Raw genomic sequence first — 19,227 nt, forward strand, 5'->3', positions numbered from 1 at the left:
TGGAACCTGTCCTGAATGAAAGCCAGAGGCCAAGGGAGAAAAAGGTAAGTCGCTTCCTTGAATTGCTTCTTTTCCCAACAAGACAGACTGAGGCTTAATGCCTTTGTTTTGCTATTTCCAGGGCTTACAGAGCCTATAAAGGAAGCCTGGAGCAATTTGCCTTTGTACTGGCCAGAGGAGCAGAAAGATGAAGGCTGCTGCTTTACCTCTGCTCCTTGGAACTCAGAATCCTCAGCAAGGTGCCAGGGCTGCAGGAGCTCTGTGCAAATTAGTGCTCTGGTATTTGCCAATGGCTTTGGCATAATGTAAGGAGAAGTAGTGTATGAATGATATGACAGAGTTATTGCTCATCATGAATTTTCTGTCCAATTAGGGAGGTGGTGCTGGGTGAGCTTTCATTTAATTGAGACTTTCTTGAGTAGAGCTAGGTTTATTTACCCTTTTACATTGACTTTTATCTCAGGAGATCATAGGACGGTATGTTGAATTACAACAACCTTTTATCAAAGTTCTTCCTCATTGACCTTTAGTTCCTCTTTCCCTGCAATGTGTTTCTAGATTTCTCCACAGAGCTTCCGTGGCAGTCTTTGCAACCAAAAGGGGGCACCTTTGCTTGAAATTTTTCAGTCTACTGCATTTATCCCTCTATGCTTGTCACAATAAATGTCCATAAAAAGGAGTTTCCCAGTTATGGGCTGGAAACTCCTTGGAGTTCAAGGTTCAGTCTGCATATGTTTCGGTTTCTTTCCCTACCTTCTTGCCCAACACCCCTGACTATGACGTCTACTAGCAGGAAGATATCAAAAACATTTCTTCAAAGAAACATCTCAAAGCTCTTTATAGGTATCATTGTGGCTTCAAAAGAAATACCGGATTTGGATGAGATTTAGGGGGATACCAGGAGAGTTAACAGTAGTTTCAAAAGGATTTGAAACTCTTAAGTAGTTCTTTCTCTCAAGATAGTTCTTTGAGGTTTAGAGTATAAACCTTCTAACTCGATGGATGAAGGACCAGGAGAAGGCAGTGCTTTTAATTTAGATTCAGTCAAGTGTTCAGAGTTCTGAGGAGACTCTTCAGGTCTCCAATTCACACCTTTTATGAGGCCCAGAACTTGTGTTTTGTAGGTTAAAAACTCTATCTCTTAGAAGCTTTAATCAAGGCCCACCCTTTTATGAAAATGTTCCATTTTTCAGATACAGACTAAATAATAAAAACGCTAAGATGCATTTCCTACTATATAAGTAATGGAGTAACATTTAAAAAGTGAGAAAAAATAGACCAAAAGTTAATTCCTTCTGGCCAGGTAGTATTAAAGCCACTTTGGTTTACTGCTCCTCTTGTTAACGCCCATTGAACAGTGGCTGGGGATACTGCCCTGCTTTATCCTCAGTCTGAGTTCTGGCTGACAGACCACAACTATCTAGAACACTGCAGAGAGAAAAGAGAGCTGTGTGTATCTTATACCAACTGCTAAAATCTCTACCAAGAAGTAATAGTCTCTTTCCCTCTTAACTCAGTAACCAAAACTTATGGCAACTCCACTTAATCACAGGCAGGGGCTTGGAAAGTGAAACTACCAGACTACTTAGGGACATGCACAGGAGCTGCCACACTGCAGATCTACTGCCTAGGTTTCCTTTTCTTTGTAGCTTATGAATCCACGTGTGTTTACTACTTGACTCAACCTTTATGTTTAGCAAGAAGGGCAAAGACTGGTAGCCTGGATGGATAGAATCCCCTTGCCTCAGACATATACCGTAAGGCGCACGCCTGTAATCCCAGCAATCTGGATGCTGAGGCAAGAAGATCACTGTGAATCTGAGGCCAGCCCTGGCTACAAAGTGAGTCCAAGAACAGCCTAATGAACTGCTAGATATTTACCCTATGCCCAAGCAGCTGTGCCTGGGAGACCGGGGATTGGGTGTGTGCTTCCTAGTGGGTGGCAGCAGCTGGGAAGATAGGGAAAGTTATTTCTAGGAATCCCTTTCTGCCTGCTGTCTCTCTACTCAATCCTGACAATTACATCCTGGCTTCTGTCACTTTGGCTTATTCCTTTGATTCTCATGTAGGGACAATGGTCAGGTTCTTTACCATGAGCTCCCCAGGACTAGTAAGAGTGGCTATCTGGTAGTGCTCGGCTCCTGTCACCTAACTCTAATTGTTCACCTAATTGTACTTTGTTCCATATATGTACCAGGTAGTATTTGTACTAGTACCATCCTTTTACACATCCTATAAAGATGATTTTAGATTAGACACTCTAAATTCACAGTCATAATTATGTAAAGCTATGTTTACATTCGGATTCATTTCTGTAAATAGAAGAGTAAAGCTATTACTGTAGTAACGCCTCAGTTCAATTCTATTTACCTGTCCAGCACCCCTCCCTTTCTTAAATTGGTCAACTGTATCCGATCAGATAAAACGTGTTGGTGTCTTTCCCTAAGGTGACAGAGGCCTATGGGAAATTGAAATCAGGATACAGAAATGTATTCTGGGACCAACCAAGGGTGGCAAGGCATACAAGAAAGGATGACTTATTTATCACCCAGAAAGATCGTCACTCCTCTTCAGGCTGCAGAGCTCAGGGCTCAAAGGGCAGACAGGTCATCAGCAGGCTCAAGCTTTCATCCAGAAAGCCTGCAAGTCACCTGAGTCCTGCCGGTGCCGGACTGATACCCTGCGGCAGACTGACTACAGTCTGTCCGCAGTCCCCCGGGAACACGAAGGACATCCCGGGGGAGGGCGCTCGGCCCTCAGCCCAGCGAGCGCGCGCTGCGGAGTCAGCGCCCGCGGGAGGCGCCCGCACACAGGTGGCCACGCCGCAGCAGCACCTGGTCCCGCGGCCCGGCCCGGGGCGGGGCTTCCCGCGTCCCCTTTAAGAGGCCGCCTCCCGCCCTGACGTCAGGGTGTCTCTCCGCACGAGCCCGCGCCCCGCGCCCTCCGCTCCGCGCCCACAGCCCGGCGGCCGCATCCGCTCCCGCGCCGCCCCGCTGCCCTCCGCCCCCTCGGCTGTGCCCCCGCCCGCACCCGCAGCGCCGGCGCCCGCGCGTCCCCCGCACCATGTCGGTGGCCGGGCTGAAGAAGCAGTTTCACAAAGCCACTCAGGTGAGACGCGGGGCAGGTGCGCGGGAGCGGGCCGCGGGGCGCTGGGGCGCGGGGATCCCGGGGACCCGGCCCGCCCGGCTGGACCCCGCCCCGGCCCGCCGCCCCGCGCCCGCCTCCGCGCTGCCCGCCGCCCCGCGCGCCCCGCCGCCGGGGACCCAGGGCTGGGAGGCGGGGCTGTGTAAAGCCGCTGCTCTGGTGACCTTGCGGCGCGGCGCGGGGTGCGCGGGCGCCAGTGCGGGGGCGCCCCGGGCTGCGGGCTGCGCTCGCCCCGCGCCCCCTGGGGCTCCGGAGGCCTCCCTGCGCGGCGTCCCCGCTCCGGAGGGGCGAGGGGGGCCGCTGCGGTGGCGCCCCGGGTCCAGGCTCCCCGGTGAACTCCGCGAAACTTGGGGGGCCGGGGCTTGATCCTTAACCCTCCGCTCAGGGTTTGCTGCTGGGACGGAACCGCTGTGTTGGCGACTTAAGTCACCGTGCATTTTTGACGTTTGCTGTTTTTCACCATAGATGTTCTTGTTTTTCTTTATGGTGTTATATAGTTGGGATTATGATGTAATTTACTTAGCTTAAATTCTATTACTTTACATCTTGCTGAGCCTAGTTACAAAGGGGAAAATTAATGAACACTTAGGTATGACCTATTTCTTATATAATGTATGGAATTACCAATTTTTATTCTTCTGAAGACTAGGATATCTTTACCTAAGGACTTTGTTGATGGATGTTTATTTAAAATATTTTTCACCATAGGCTGTTTTAGTACACAGTGAGTTTTCTCCTGATTTCTCAGAAGTACAATACCTATCGTGAGGTTTTTCCAAGGCTACCGCAGTAGCAGCCCTGTTCAAAACTACATACAGAACGCGTGAGGACTGTGTTGTACAGAACGTTAAATCAGAGTGACAGATGTAGCAGGAAACTGTGTATGTGTGTGTGTGTGTGTCCGTGTATGTCCGTGTCCGTCCATAGGTCGGTCCTCGCGTTCCTGTAACCAAGTGCGCGTATGTGTGTGCCAGTCTGCCATCTCAGTCTTCACAAATGTGCCTTATAAGAATTGCATCTGTTAGTTTAAGAAAATAAAAAAAAACTATTGTAGAACAATGCCTGTAATGTATTTTTGCGCTTTTACTTGGGGATTTCTGTGACCTTTCTGCCAGAAATGTTTGTAAACGGTAAGTGCACTATTGATCCAGGCTTTTGATAACTTTATATCTTCAAGTTTCTTCCACAAAATAATGTATGTACTGCCCTGTGCATTTTCTGGCAGGACTTTTTTGATGTTACTAACCTTTTTTAGTTTAGGTACTTGTGCCTTCTTTAAACCAGATCTCGGCCCTGCATTTACTGCCATCACATCCCCCCCCCCCCCCAAAGGCAAACTAGGAGCCTCTGTTTGGAGTGGGAAACACTTAAGATTTAAGAATCACTTCTGCTATTTCTGATCTTTAGCAAGTTTCTTCTCCATTTGTCCTTGCTGGTGTGAGGATAAATGAGTTTGTAGAGGACACATAAAAAATACTGAATAAACAATAGGCATTAATGTTATGGTTAATTTTATTAGTATAAAATACTATCTCGTATACCAGTAATCATAAGACGTGAAAGAATTTTTATCTTTGCTGTGTACCAAATAATCATGGCTTCATTTTAGTTAAGTCTTGTGCTAAAGTTTGGAACAAAGAATTTGAATTGCAGTATGAAAGAGCTTACATATAGAGTGTGCCAAAATGTGTATGCTTTCAGTAGTTCTCCATACTAATAAATGTCTGGCAGCTAGTGGTCACCACTTTAAACAGCTCCTATAATTGTAGAGGCTAAAGGTTGCTTGTATTAATCTCATGATGTGTCAGTAAACTTAGTATTAAAATATTTATACAAGATTTTCTTTACCTGATGCATATATATATATATATATATATATATATATATAGGCAGACTGTAGTTGGAGGAGCCCTGCTTGTGATAGGATTACATTTATCACATGGAATCCAAATGAGAATCACTGTCATTTTCTTCCTTTTATTGAAAAGCCTTTTAGTTTAAAGGTGAAACAACACAGTTTTCATCCATAACTTAATAGGACACAATCATAGGAAACTTAGGCAAAGGTTACTCTTCCTGTGTATGTGTATTTTAGAGGGTGTGTAAAGCCAGCATGAATGTTTGCATGTCGCAGAGACTTTAGGGAAATAGTCCTATCTTACTTTTGTAGCCATTTTTCCCATGCAGATTCATGCACCTGATTTTATCAACAAATGAAGCTTTAGCCCTAGAAGATTTTTTTTTGAGAACTGGCACTACTTATGTGTGTGAGAGGCAAACATTTTTTCTTTTTACTGAACTGAGTTTTTTTTTCCACATTAGTTTTTTCCACATTAGAGGTGGTGTATGTATAAATAAGAAGTATAACTTTAATGTTCCAGTAATTTGGAATTTTTGTTAGATGTTTCATAACTGTTGTCTTGTATTTGAATTATTTTTACCTTATTGCTGAAATTATTTTAGTATCATTACCATTTCAAGATGAAAATACTTTTTGACAAATAATATTTAGTAGAGAAGAAAATTCTTTTAGAATGAGAATGTATTAAGATAGAAGATCATGATGCTTTAATGTACTCAACTTATCATAAAGGTATATCTTACCATGTAGTTGAATTTCCTTTTTACTGTAAAATAAGGCAAATGGATATGCATACTTTAATTCTAGTGAGTTTTGCTCATATTAAGATTTCATTTTGTCAAGAGCAATCTCACATTTTTTAAAAGTTTTCCAGCGTATTAGGTAAAAATAGCTTTGGTTCTAATTATATGTATATATTTACAAGATCTGCACTTATAAAAAACTTGACATTATCACACATTTGATGTGGATGTTATTTTACTGCATAAAAACATGTAAAACTTACTACAGAGTAAAATATATTTGGTCATTGCATTAATTTGCTAGAGCTTCTGTCATGAAAGTACCCAGGACACAAACCTTCTTGAGCTAGGGATGCTTGAAGTCCTAGATTAAGGTCCGCAGGTCCTTGCTCCCTCTGAAACCACTTGGCAGCATCTGCACTAGGCCTCTTTTCTCACTTTTGGAGCTTTATTGGCAGCTTTTGCCTTCTGTGGCTTTTAGATACATCCATTCAGTCTTCCTGCCAGGATCAAATGGCATTCTGTTTGTGTGTGTAATGCTGTTCAACTTTTTTATGTTCTATATGGGCACCAATCATTTTGAATTGGGGGCCGAAGCTACTCCAATATGACCTCATTTTAACTTTATAATTACATCTGCAGTGCCCCATTTCCAGATAAAGTCACATACTGAGGTGCTGCAGTGAAGACTTTATCATATATATTTTGGGGGTGTAGTTCAATCCCCAGCAGCCATCACCAGAGTATTCTTTGAAATACTGCAGTTAACATTTAGAATGATAATTTAGTCTGAAAACAATGTAACTTTTATTGCATTGAATGAAGTATGCTTTCTTCTTTTTTAATGAATTTTGTAGGAATATTGCAGTGGTTTAAACTTGACTAACCCAAATTTTTATGTTGTAACTGTTGCTGAGATATTCAAGTGTTGATGCTTTTGGAGGTGATTAAATCCCGAGGTCTCTGCTTTTACAAATGGAATTAGTACTCTTACAAAGATACGGAAGGAAGGAACCTGGCTCCTTTCTGCCATGTGAGGCTACCATAACAAGATCCCTGCCATCTTTGAAACAAAGCCTTCACTAAACACAAAATCTATTGGTCCCTTGTTCTTGGCTCCTCATATTACAGTCTGTGAGAAATGAAATTTCTATTATTTATAAATGATGTAGCCTAAAGCATTTTGTGGTAGTATCCTAGATTCAGATAGAGATACACTGATTAGATTATCTCAGTACTTTTTCTGTTGCTATAAGCAAGTATCTGAGGCTGAATAGTTTATAGAGAGGTTTATTTTGGCTCATAATTCTGGAGATGGGAGAATCCAAGTTTGAGTGGCTGGATCTGGTGAGGGCTGTGGTTCTTCAACTAATACCAGAAATCAGGGAGATAAGTGGATATTGTGCAGGAGGCAAAATAAAAGGGGCTGCCTTGCTTTTTAACATTCATTATTCCAGTAACTATTCTAGTTTCTCTGGAGTGAGATCACAGTCAGGCAAGAAAAGCGTTATTAATATATTTATGCATGCTCTGTCTCTGTGACACAAAAACCTCCTTTAGGCTTCCACTCTGATACTAATCCAGGCATTATGATCCAAGATGTAGGAATTCTTGGGGAGAAGGGACATGGTCAAACCATAGTATTGCTAATACACTATATACTTTAATTTTTCTCAATGATCACACTTACTTAGGTAGACTGTATATTGTGATATGGTCTTGTATGTGCTTTTTGTCACACTTAAATGTTTTAATTAATTTGAACTAATTTCTTCATGCTTTCATGACATGTAAGAAGCTGTATTTTTCATAGATCCAGCCTAGAACAGTGTCACATAAATCTGTTCATATGTTGATTCGGTGAGGCATTAAATTTGTTGAGGTATTTAATTAAACATATCATTAATTATGGTTTCATCTGAGTCAGAGTCTCTGTTCCTTAATTGCTTGATTGGAATAGTAAGATCTCTGCTGCTTTAATGTCTTCAGCATGGCTTTTGCCTTGACACAGCTTCTATCCAGTGCCATTTGTCAAAACGGGTAGACTACAGGGGGACCTATAATTTTCTAAAGCTATTATGTTTATATACACGTATATATTTGTTTTTCTGAGGGAAAGGGACTGTACAGCTCCTTGGAGGAATTTCCAATACTTGTTCTCATACCGCAAAGTAGAATTGCAGTTGAAGACATTGATTGTACTGGCAGCAAAATATGGTGGGTGTGTGTGTGTGTGTGTGTGTGTGTGTGTGTGTGTGAGCTTGCTCGTGAATATGTGCCCTACTAAGCGTTGGGCCCTTACATTGAGCTACATCCTAACCACATTGACGTGTGTAAAAAGTTTTTTGAGATAGGGTCTCACTAAGGTGCTGAGTTGTCCAGGATGAATTCACACTTCTGATAATAGTGCTTTTGCCTCCCAGCGTGTTAGGATTACAGAAGTACACCACTAAGGCCACATCCAGCTGGAGTGGTTCTTGTAATAACTAATCCAGACCTTCTGGACTTGAGGATGTCTGATCATAATGCAGCTTTCTCAGAACTAATTTTAGGAAGGGTTATAAGAAACCTTTTCAGTGCTGTGAGAATTGAATAAGAGAATTCCTGTGATGGGGCCATGGGTGTATAAGAAGGATAACTTGAACCATATAAAAAAAGTTGTTAATGAGTTATTACTCACTGATGCACTTTCCCGATGTCTTCCCCATGTCTGCAGGGAAACGGACAACAGAAAATAATTTCTCTTGAAATTTAGGCTCTTTTTGAAGTTTTTACTGTTGATGGTTGTATTTTTTTTTTTTTTTTGTCTTTTTCCTTTTTATCGGTACCAGGGATCGAACTCATGACTGCCTGCTTGCAAGGCAGGTATTTATGCCGCTGAGCTAAATCCCCAGCCCTGATGGTTGTATTTTTTTTGATAAAACTTTTCCTCAGAGTTATTCTTTAAGGTTTAAACTGAGTTTCTATGAATTTTGGTTTCAATAAAGTTGGAAAAATTTAAGCATTCTCCAGATTACTTAGAAGTGTTATTGAAAATGGCAAAACTTGTTTGGGGAAAATGGTAACTGTTTTCAGGACAATATCATTGTGGGAGGGAAGGAAGAATTTAATACTAAGGTGGCTAAATCTTGTAGAGCACGTTCTGTTCTGCTAACCCTCTTGTGCTACATGCAGAGTCTGAGGGCATCAGACTCTGAGGAAGTGGAAACAGACAAATGGATAATGAGAATTGGGATATCTTAGTTACTTTACAGCCACGTGACAAAATACCTGACAACGCACAATTTAAAGGAGGAGATTTTGGTTCATGGTTTCAGTCTATGGTCAACTGGTTTTAGGGTAGAGAAACAGCGTGATAGAAGGTGCTGGGTGAAATACCTTCCTGTGACAGCCAGGAAGCAGAGCGGGAGGGAGGAGCCAGGGAGAAGAACGTAGTGTACCCTTCCAGGTCACACCTCCAGTGACCTACCTCCCATAGACTGCACATTCTCATAGCATCTTCAGCTACTGAGCTCATCAGTGAATGAATCAGTCAGTTAGGTGCGGCTATAAGAGGGATACAGGAGAGGCTCAAGAAAACTCTCAGGTCTTAAGGAGATAGAATCACTGTATACAGGGGGAGCCTCCTGGGGTGCATCAAGAGTGGGCTCAGCTGAGGAAGTAGGGAGCTGAGAGAGCACGAAAGAAGAAGACTGGTGCTTAAATGCCTTTACCTAGGATCACGGAAGAGTATACAAGAAAAGACAGCAGGGAGCTTCATGGGCAGTTTTGTTGCCAGGTGAGGAGGGCAGAGAGGTGAACTTGCCAGGGCCACCTTTATCGTACTGTGTACCCGGTTACCTTGATGGGCTCACACTTATGTTAAGGCAGTGGGAGATGAAATAGCAAATTTTAAAATTTCATAATACAACACTTGGCAATATTTTGGTTTTGATTTTGTTTCCCTAATCATTTTGGGGGCTCATGTGCTTAAGATGGTGTTCAGTGTATGATAAAGTCTAAGAAAAGAGCTGTAGCTATTTAAAATTTCATGGTTGTGAAACTCAGTCAAGTCTTCTTGCAGACTGTCAATGCAGTATTTCTGTAGGGTACTAAATCATTGGGTGATATCTGTTGCTTCAGGATGTAACATTTTAGATTTAGTTCAACTTCCAAATTCTAAATGTGATGTTGAAGTCCCTCTGTTCTAATCCTCTCGCCTTTATCAAATTATGTGTGGTGTACATGATGGTAGAGAAGCTGCCTGTAATACTTCAAATGAACCCCCAGCTCCTAAGAGGTTGCTTTAGATTCTGAGGCCTCTGAAGGAACTACAGGTAATATTTTTAGGCCTTTTTAAAAATTATTTGAGAGAAATAGGGTTATCTTATAATTCATACTGAACTTTCCTCGTGGATCCTGATTGGAGCACTTAGACACATATAGAGGATAGTCTGCTTTTACCTTTAAATGTATCAGAATACTATCCACAGTAAATACTATTTGTGAAAGGAAAGGATGGGAGTGACAGCAGTTACTGTCTCTAACAGTGCTGCCATCCTGCTGGGCAATCATTATGGCATCCTCAACCCTTAGAGTAAAAGAAGCTCCTACATTTTATCTGACTCTGTGATTTTGGAAGAACTATTTTTGATCTCTCTTATATTTGGCCAAATTTAATAAAAGTGATAGGATGCATGTGGCCTCTTTGGGAGTTGCATAACTTTTTTGTTATACTGTGCACTTAAATTTAGGGATTTCACATTCACAGGCTTTTGACTACTCACAGCTCATGACTGACTAGTGGTACAGTTTCATGAAGACTTCGTAGACTTCTGAACCAGGTTTTCTCTTCATTTCCATAGTCAGTTACCACAGTGGAAATTCTCTTTTTAACCTAATTTTTAACCAGTAAACTTTGCTGCATGAACCTATATTTTGCCCCACTTTGTTATACTCTAAGCTTCTTAGTTTACTAAGAAATCTTAGTGGCACTTTGTTGCTCAGAACCCCTTTTATTCTCTCTTCCTGTTTTTGTTTCCGGGACCCAGGGTGTTACTGGACGGGTTCTTCAGTATTGTCAGCGTGGTTTTCAAGGTTGTCAGAAGGGAAGAATATGCTGGGAAAGCATGGGAGAGTCTCCCTGGCCAGGTTTGGAGGAGGGCTGTGTAGGCAGAAGGAAGTATGATCTTTGATGGCCCCCTCTGTCATAGTTCCTTGCCTTTTGAGTAGATGTAAGCCTCAGTATGAAAAGATACCGTTTCTGATACTGTTACTTTGTGTAACAGAAGGGAGGCTGTGTAATTGTAGGTACCATTTAAAAGTGGGAAATTTTCTTCTGACAGCAGAAGAGGAAGAAAGACATTGAGAGTGCAGTATGAGCATGCCTTGCCACACTGTTGCTGCCCTAAAGGTGGAAGGGTCCTGGTGAGAAGGAAAGAAAGCAGGTGGTTTCTAGGAGCAGAGAAAAGCCTTCATATGACACCAGCAAGGAAAATAGGGACCCCACAGTCTTCAAAAGCTGGATTCTGCTAGCAACCTCAATGGAAAAGGATGTTTCTCTGGTTTCTTCAGGCAAGATTGCAGTGTAGCTGCATCTGTATTTTGGCCTTATGAGACTGAAGGTAGAATTTGTTTGACCTGCCCCAGGCTTCTGATTTGTGGAATTATGAACTAATACATGGTATTGTTTTAAGCTCATAGGTCTGTGATGGTTTATTATGTGACAGCAGAAAAAAGATCACTTCTGTTTATGTTCAATTGGTTGGAACTTGTAACACTGTCATAGTATACTCTGTGGTGTGTTATCCCTGTGCTGTTTGACATGACTTATCTTAAACAGGAAATTTAAAGACCTCGCTCAATTGTCTGAAATTTGATGACTGTTACCCCCTACCATTTTATATGGTAATGAGTTATGCTGCTGTTATGTGTTATGTACTGGGTTGGCTTTTATAATGGCTGGATTCTTGGTATCTAGTGGCTCTGTGTCTGCTGATTGAGGCTATCGATGGTTTCAGTAAAGTAGGTTCTTTTCATATGGTGGAGTCATTTATTTTTCTCAGTTTATCATTCAGTTTTGTCTTCATGGCTTTCAGGCACCTGTATTCATTTTTACAACTGTAGTAGTCAGGATTCTTAAGCAAAATAGAACCTACAGAATTTAAATATCAAAGTGGATTTATTAAGGCATTTCATTCATACAGATATGAAGGCGAGGAAGTCCCACAGTGACAATGCATCTCCTACTGTAATCATATCTTAAAAATGTAAACATTCATCCTATTTTTGATGATGAATGTATCATCTGAGGCTGAAGACCTGAGAAGTAGAGTGGTACTTGGCATTAGTCTTGGAGCTCTGAAGTCTGAGGGCAGAAAACGTAAACTCCAGCCCAAAATGGAGCACAAATTCACTTTTCCTTTGCTTTTTTATTCTATCTAGGCCTGCAATGTGTGAGATGATCTTTATTTAAACTATTGGTTCAGATGCCAGTTTCTTGTGGGAAAAAACTCTTAGACACACCCAAAAATATATATTGTTTATACCACTATTTAGATGATTTTCAATCCAGTTAATCTAACTATAAAAATAACCACCACACCAACTTAAAGTTAACTTAAAATGAATCATGGTAAACTTTTTGTAACTGGAAAAGCCACTACCATTTGTATAAAAATGGCAAAAATACTCTTGCTTAAGTAAATCTGTGAGCTTAAAGTTTTTCCTGCCTTTGTTAAAATATGAACAGACAGACAAGTGATAGGTATACTTGCAAGCACTGAGGCTCTTGAGAAGAAGGAAAAACAGAATGAAGAATGTGAATGATGTTATTGAAGACTGTGATATTACAAACTGTGTATTTGGTCTTGGTCTTAGTTCGCTGGAAGAAACCTTCTAAAACCCTAAAATCTTTAGCATAAGACTGTGATTTTCTATACCATATGCTCAAACGTAGGGCATGGCACTTGCTAGGAGAGTGCTCTGCCACCGACTACGTACCCAGACATAATAAAGATGCCTTGTTTTCTGCTGCTGCAGTGACGAGTGACTAAGGCCTGCTCCGCAGCCTGGGGAGCGGGGCTAGTCCAAGACCAGGGAATGATGAGAGTTGAACTTTCAGCCCCATCCACAATCTCTGGGAAAGGAAAAACATTGCAGTTGAGTTGTCAGCAGTGGTGAATGATTTATTCTAGGATGCAGTCCCCCATTAAAACTCACAATCAGAAGAGTTGAGAGGACTTTGTAACAGCTGAACAAGGGCAGTTCCTGGAAAGTGGTGTCCCAGGAGAGGGTTCAGAAGTGCTGCATTTACTTCTCTCATGTCTGGCTAGCCCTGTGTGTTTCTTCTACCTTCTCCTCTAATCCTTTGTAGTATTTTTTAAAATAAATGGATAAATGAAAGATAAATGTTTCCCTGCGTTCTGAAAGCCAAGGTAACAAGTTAATTGAACCCAAGGGGAGAGTAACAGGACCTTCAGCTTTCAGCAGGTTGGTCAGAAGCACAGGCCATAACCTGTGCGTGTGTGGACATCAGAAGTGGGTGTTGGTCTTGTGGGAATGAGCTCTCAGTCTGCGGGGTCTGACACTATGTCCATCCAGGTAGACAGTATCAGAATTCAACTGAGTTAGCAGGTATCCACCTGGTATTTGCTGAGCAGTCATCTGGAGAACTGGTCAGTGGTCGTGAGAAATCCTCATTCATTTTGGTAACTAGAGGTCACAGAAATATTCTACGCTGGCTATATTGAGAGTATAATAAAAGAAATTGAATTTGTTTTGTCCATATCATTATAAGAACGCAAGTCTGTTTCAGCTGCATTGTTCAAACAAGCCCCTTTGTGGTTTGACTGTATAGATGTCAGACCACTTTCTAGCCATCGATTATCTGCCCCCAAAGGGGCTTTGATTATCTCTTTAAAGAAAGGAAGATAAATTTTTAGAGCAGTAATGAGTCATCATTCTGTGTCTAAAGTTTCAGAATAAAGACTGGTATGTTCTTCAAGGGAAGATTTTGAAGTAATTTAGAAAATAATGTAAGACCACCCATCATCAGGTTTTGTAGGACAAGATGAACAGCACCCCAGACTTACAGCCTCAGAAGACAGAGCTCTTCTTAATGCTCCTATTTTTGAGGCCCTGTGAGGCCATAGATGAGTCATTCTTCAGTTGATTTCAGCCTTCCCCTCCTCACCTTCAATCCTTTAGTTCCATAGTTGAGGCAGTAAGGACTTTGACCTGATTTTAGGTGAAGACATTTTATGTATCGTCTTACTCTTTCTAATCTATTATCTGAGTGAATTCCCACATGCTAGGGAAGTACTCTACCACTGAGCTACATTTTTAGTCCTGCAGTGATATTTATAAAGAGTAAACCTAGTTTTGCTACTCTGATTAGAACTTTTTAATGCTTCCTTATGACTGCAAACATTAAGCCTTTCTAAATTCCATTAAGGATTTTGGAACCACTTTTCATTGACAGACTTTATTATCATATCTATTTATATATCCTCTGTGCTGCAACTATATTGTATCTTTGATATTGCCAAATGACATTTGTCAGATCAGAATGACTATTTCAGCCTTATAGTCCTTGTACCATGGTATTTCCTCTTTGTGGAAAGCACCTGTCCTGCCTGACCACTCACTACTCCTTTTTAGTGTGTCAGCTTGTTATTTTCACAGGGTGACTTACTCTTCCGTTTGGTATGGATTGTATACCTATCTTTCACAGTGAAAATTGCATGCTGTGGCTCTCTACATGTAGCACTTGGCCCAATTCTCTGTAAGCAACTGTCTCCTTGTTGGTTTTCTCCAGGAGAGTACCCTATAAAGAAAGCAACTTTATCTCTCTGTGTTTCATTGTGTCCCCAATGCTTGTCCAGTGGTGGAATTCAGTTAATGCTTGTGAAATGAGAATCTATTTCCTGTTCCTTTTTTATTCATATGGAAACACTATGTTAAAGGAATATGATGTGCATATGTTCTTGATATTACTTAAAATTATCTTTTAAAATATACCTTTATAAATTAGAGAATACCCTAAAAATTATAAATTTGAAATCAACTTCTTTAATTGTAAAAATGACTAAATGGCTAGAAACTAATTTAATTCACATACTGTCCATAACTCCTATGGAATTGCAACATTATTATCCCCATTTTATAGATGAGGAGAAGAACACAGAGAGGTTAAGTTGTGTGAGGTTACAGGACTTCAGTTGCAGAGTCAGAATTTGAAACCAGTCCAGCTGGTTGCAGAGCTGGTATCTGCAGTAATTTTTAACTATGTGCTTTGGCCTTAAATGTCAAACCAAGAAATATCTCAAAGCTCTGAGTAAGGAAAGGATGAACACTGTGATAGAAAATCTAGATAAAAATATGGAAAGACAGTGTATTGAAAGAACTACAAATGGCCAGTATGCAGTTCTGAAAATCCTGGAAGTCACATACCATCTTACTTACTTTTCTCATTGTTGAGACAAAATACCTCACCCCAAAATTAAGGGAGGAAAAGCTTATTTACCTTACAGTATATAGAGGTTTCAGTCCATAATCTACAGGCTCCAAGGCAGGGTAGCACATGTGGAGGGGCAGTAGTTCATGGGGGTGGAAGACAGTAAAAGCAACAAGAAAGCTTAAGACGATCCTCTTTTTGTTCCTTTTATTGCATCCACTCTATTGGGATTCAGGTGATGTCTGTCCAGTCAGTGGACTGATCCAGCAATCACGCATCCCTAATCCCAGCACCCTTAATCCCAGTATTGCCTAGGAATCAATCACACTTTAGATTCAGCCATCTCCAACTAAACCCTATGACTACAGGAGGCTTTAGGGGGGCGTCTAGAACCAAGCCATAACAAACACCAGTATATTACTTTATTGTTTAAATTAGCAAAGATTAAAAGAGGTGATAACATGGTTTAGCAAGAATGTAAGAATGTGGCTTATCATTTGATGGTGAGAGGATAGACTATTATAATGCTTCTTGAGATCAGTGATTCTTTTCCCTGTAATTCTGTGTTTAGGAACCTGCCCACAGAAAATGCAATAAATGTATAAGCAGTCAAAATTTATATGTAGGATTGTTCACTTTGATAGTTTTTATGGTGGGACATTAGAAACAAATGTTCCCTAAATGTGGGGACCACGGGGAGTAAACCATGGGATGTCTATAGAATTTCTATACCTGTTTCATCCATACAGCAATGTTTATTGGTATAGGAAAATATTTATGACTATTGCTAACTGAAGAAAGAAGGCCATAAAACATATTATGTGCAAAAAGCTTATAAAAATATGATTATCATAGGAGCTAAAACAGAAATTTTACATGCTGGGCACTATTCTGTAATTCCTGTAACTTGATGATTTTTAATATGTACATATAAACAAAACAGTGATTATTTCCATTAGTTGGTTTATAGGTCATCAGCAGTTTGTATTTCTACTTTTTTCCTTGTCTTTGGTAATTAGATGAATCTATCGTTACATTTTATTTCTACTTCACCATAGTTACTTCTTATTCCCATCCCTCACTTCCCATGTTATGTTGAAAATAAGGAATAGTAGAAATTTAAGAGCCTCTAAAGAGATTATGGGAGCAAGCCTAGTTTCTAGCCAGGTTCTAGAACTATAAATAGTGCAGATTTGCATTGGTCATTTAGATTAGGACTTTTAGAACACCTGCCTTGCTCTCTGTAGAATGCTGGATTAATTTGTGTTGCTGGGTTTCTTCTGAATGCACGGATACTTTCCTGTTTCTCCAAAGAGAGGAGTAAAAGCATCATATGAAGCTGCTAATCGCTTTGATTGCATTTCTTTTGGATGAAGATACCCCTACCCTTAAGTCCCCAGTCTTATCCTTAGGGAGAACAGTGTCATGGAACTGACTCTGTGCATACAGGGAAAGAGGGGAGCTAGGATATATAAGGCATAGAGGAGGAGTGCCTCTGCAAGATGGTCCTGGTGATTTGGTGATGCTCTGCCTCCTTCTCTTGCCTTCAGAGCAGGAGTCTCCTGGGCATCTGTCACTTCCAGCTTCTTCACAAAAGAGAGACCAAAGACAGTGCCTTCAAAGCAAAGAGGAATGAAGTTGGGGCAGGAAACAGATACCCTAAGAAACAGGGGATCTTCTTTTTACTTGAATGTAGATTATTTGTAACCCTTACCGGGCATCTCTTTTGGGGACAGAAAATACAATGTGCAGGAAACCAGGAATGGAAAAACAATAGGGTTTTCTGTGCATTTCAAACAAAATTCTGTAGAACAAAATGGAAAAACCACTACCAAAACCTTGGTAGTGAGATGGGCTGTCACTCTCCTCTACCTAGAAAGAAACATGTCTGACAAGATCACCCAGAGCAAAGAGAGTGCCTCTTGCTGGCATGGTTGATGGTTTGACTTAATCCTGGCTGGCATTTATTGTAGCTTCAGTGCAATGTGCTTCAAACCATAAGACAGTTTGTGAAGTGATTTCTGGGATGAATCTTGCTTTGCCAGCTTCTGCAGAATCTTTTTAGATTTTTGGAGCCAGTATTAACATGTAAGTTGAGAAACAGAATTGGAGATTCTGTTTTAAAAAAATGTAGTCTTCTGTATAGTAATCTACTGGGAGCTTATACTAACCTAATAGCTTCATTTGGTGTAAACTTTAAAAGTAAAATATAATTAAAATAATCTAGCATTTAAAAATAACCACTATATAGGAGTGGCTTATGCATTAAAGTAGATGTAGCCTAGTGGAATATTGTTACCTGTAGATTCTCAACTGTGTGCTTCTTGGATGGCTTATTGAATAGTGAAAGCTTTAGGAGGATGCTATTCTCATATTGTAATTGACATTACTGATGAAGGATAAGATGTTAGTCTGTTCACGTTTTTAAACTGATCATTAAAATGTGTTTTTATTAGTTGCTTTATGAACTATTGTGATTTAAAAACTCTCCTTGTGTAAGATGAGTTCACAATTTTGTGTGTTTTAGTCTTCCCTTGCTCCTGAATAGATTGTTGGAATCATAAAGTCTGTCTTGATTGATTCAGGCACATGGGCTGGAAAAAGGTGGGCCGTTCTGTTTCTGAGGATTACATCTCATTTAATATGGCAAATAAGCCATCAGGATTTGACACTTTAAATAATAAATACTGCTATACTGCTTCACTAGCATAAACAGGAAATGTACATTAATGTTTCTGTCTTTGTTGGATTGAGTAGTATCTTAACATTTTGTAGCAAATGTGTACTTACTTTACTGCTATTGAGCTTCAGAGGGAAGCTTTATTGATAGTAAGCCATTTAACAAATAAGAAAAGAGAGACCAAGTAACTTGCCCGCAGTTCCTGAAAAAAAAAAAAAAAAAAGAGATGGAATTATGAGAGTTTTGAAACACTTTATACAATTTGTTCATTCCTCTTAGCACTCAGCAGGCTCTGTCGGCCTAAAGCATTTCCAGTAGTGCCTGTGTGCTCATGCAGTGGAGCAGGATAGGGACGGAGAGAAGCAGCACAAGTGCAGCCGAATGCCTTAAATGTGAGGCTTCAAATTGCCTCTCCTTACTAAAAACCACTCATAAACATTTGAGAGAACTTAATATGTCTTATATGTTTCATGATTATGAAGGTGGAGGATAAATAGTCAAAATAATTTTTCCAACTAACATTATGGGAAGGAAAGCTTACAATATTTACTACTCATTTTCTTGGGAGTAGTAAACCGCAGTGCTATTTATTTCCCAGTATGGCAGTGTGGAGGTGTGTAGCCCCCATGCTTTGTGTTCCTGACTGAGTTGCGTTGCAGTCAGTGCATGCCCTAAACAGGGGCTGTCTTTTCAGATCCGGTTGGCAGTGTCCTTTGGATTAGTGAAATTTTTCAGAACTGAGACTCCTCTCCAGAGAACAGACTTTATTTCAGGTTTCACTCTCATGTTTACTCTTCAGGTTCAGTGACTTTTGCCTGTCTTGTATAGGTTCATAATTTATGATTTATGACAGGTTATGACTTATGAATAAAGTAGATTATCATTTTCTGATGACAAACATGTCCATGAGAAATCATGGCACATATAATGATGTCAGTTTTTGAAACACTGTGTAAATGGCTTAGGTAGACCACTGCTCAGTACCCCTCCAAGCCCTGACCTAACCTCTGTTACCGTTTTTCAGGAGTACTACATTCTTCTTGACTGTGTTTGACCCATTCTCCAAATTTTAGCCAAGCCAAATATGTCCTTGCTGCTTTCATGCTTAGGGCCTTTTACTGGCTTCTGGTTCCACAGACCATAATCCTAAACAGGGAGCAGTAAGGTCTTTCCTGGTGTGACTTGCTTTCCCAGTGGTCATTCTGTGTTTTAAAATAGCAGATACTAAACCAGTAGTACTAAACCGGTTATCTGATGGGCTTTACACTAATTTCTGAGTGTAAAGAAGTGAATAAAATACTCATTCCCTGCCCTCATGGAACAGGCAGTGCAGTGTTGGAGACAGAATAATCATGTACATATA

General features: G+C 40.5%; 1 protein-coding gene across 2 annotated transcripts in view; it reads left to right on the forward strand.

The window, feature by feature from the left end:
- The first annotated feature begins 2,838 nt into the window (after positions 1–2,838).
- Sh3gl2 (SH3 domain containing GRB2 like 2, endophilin A1) overlaps positions 2,839–19,227 on the forward strand; it is a 196,036-nt gene continuing 179,647 nt past the window's right edge. Inside the window, exon 1 of one of the 2 annotated variants that reach the window (XM_063251652.1) lies at positions 2,839–3,108. In XM_063251652.1, coding sequence (XP_063107722.1) covers positions 3,064–3,108 — 45 coding nt within the window. In that variant the 5' untranslated portion in view covers positions 2,839–3,063. Of the gene's footprint in view, positions 3,109–3,712; positions 3,734–19,227 lie in introns of those variants that run through there. The other variant, XM_063251657.1, reaches the window with a different exon arrangement.

This window comes from Cavia porcellus, unplaced genomic scaffold (genome assembly GCF_034190915.1).
Source record: "Cavia porcellus strain 051 isolate PalLab524CR breed Dunkin Hartley unplaced genomic scaffold, mCavPor4.1 scaffold_1, whole genome shotgun sequence".
Classification (NCBI taxonomy): domain Eukaryota; kingdom Metazoa; phylum Chordata; class Mammalia; order Rodentia; family Caviidae; genus Cavia; species Cavia porcellus.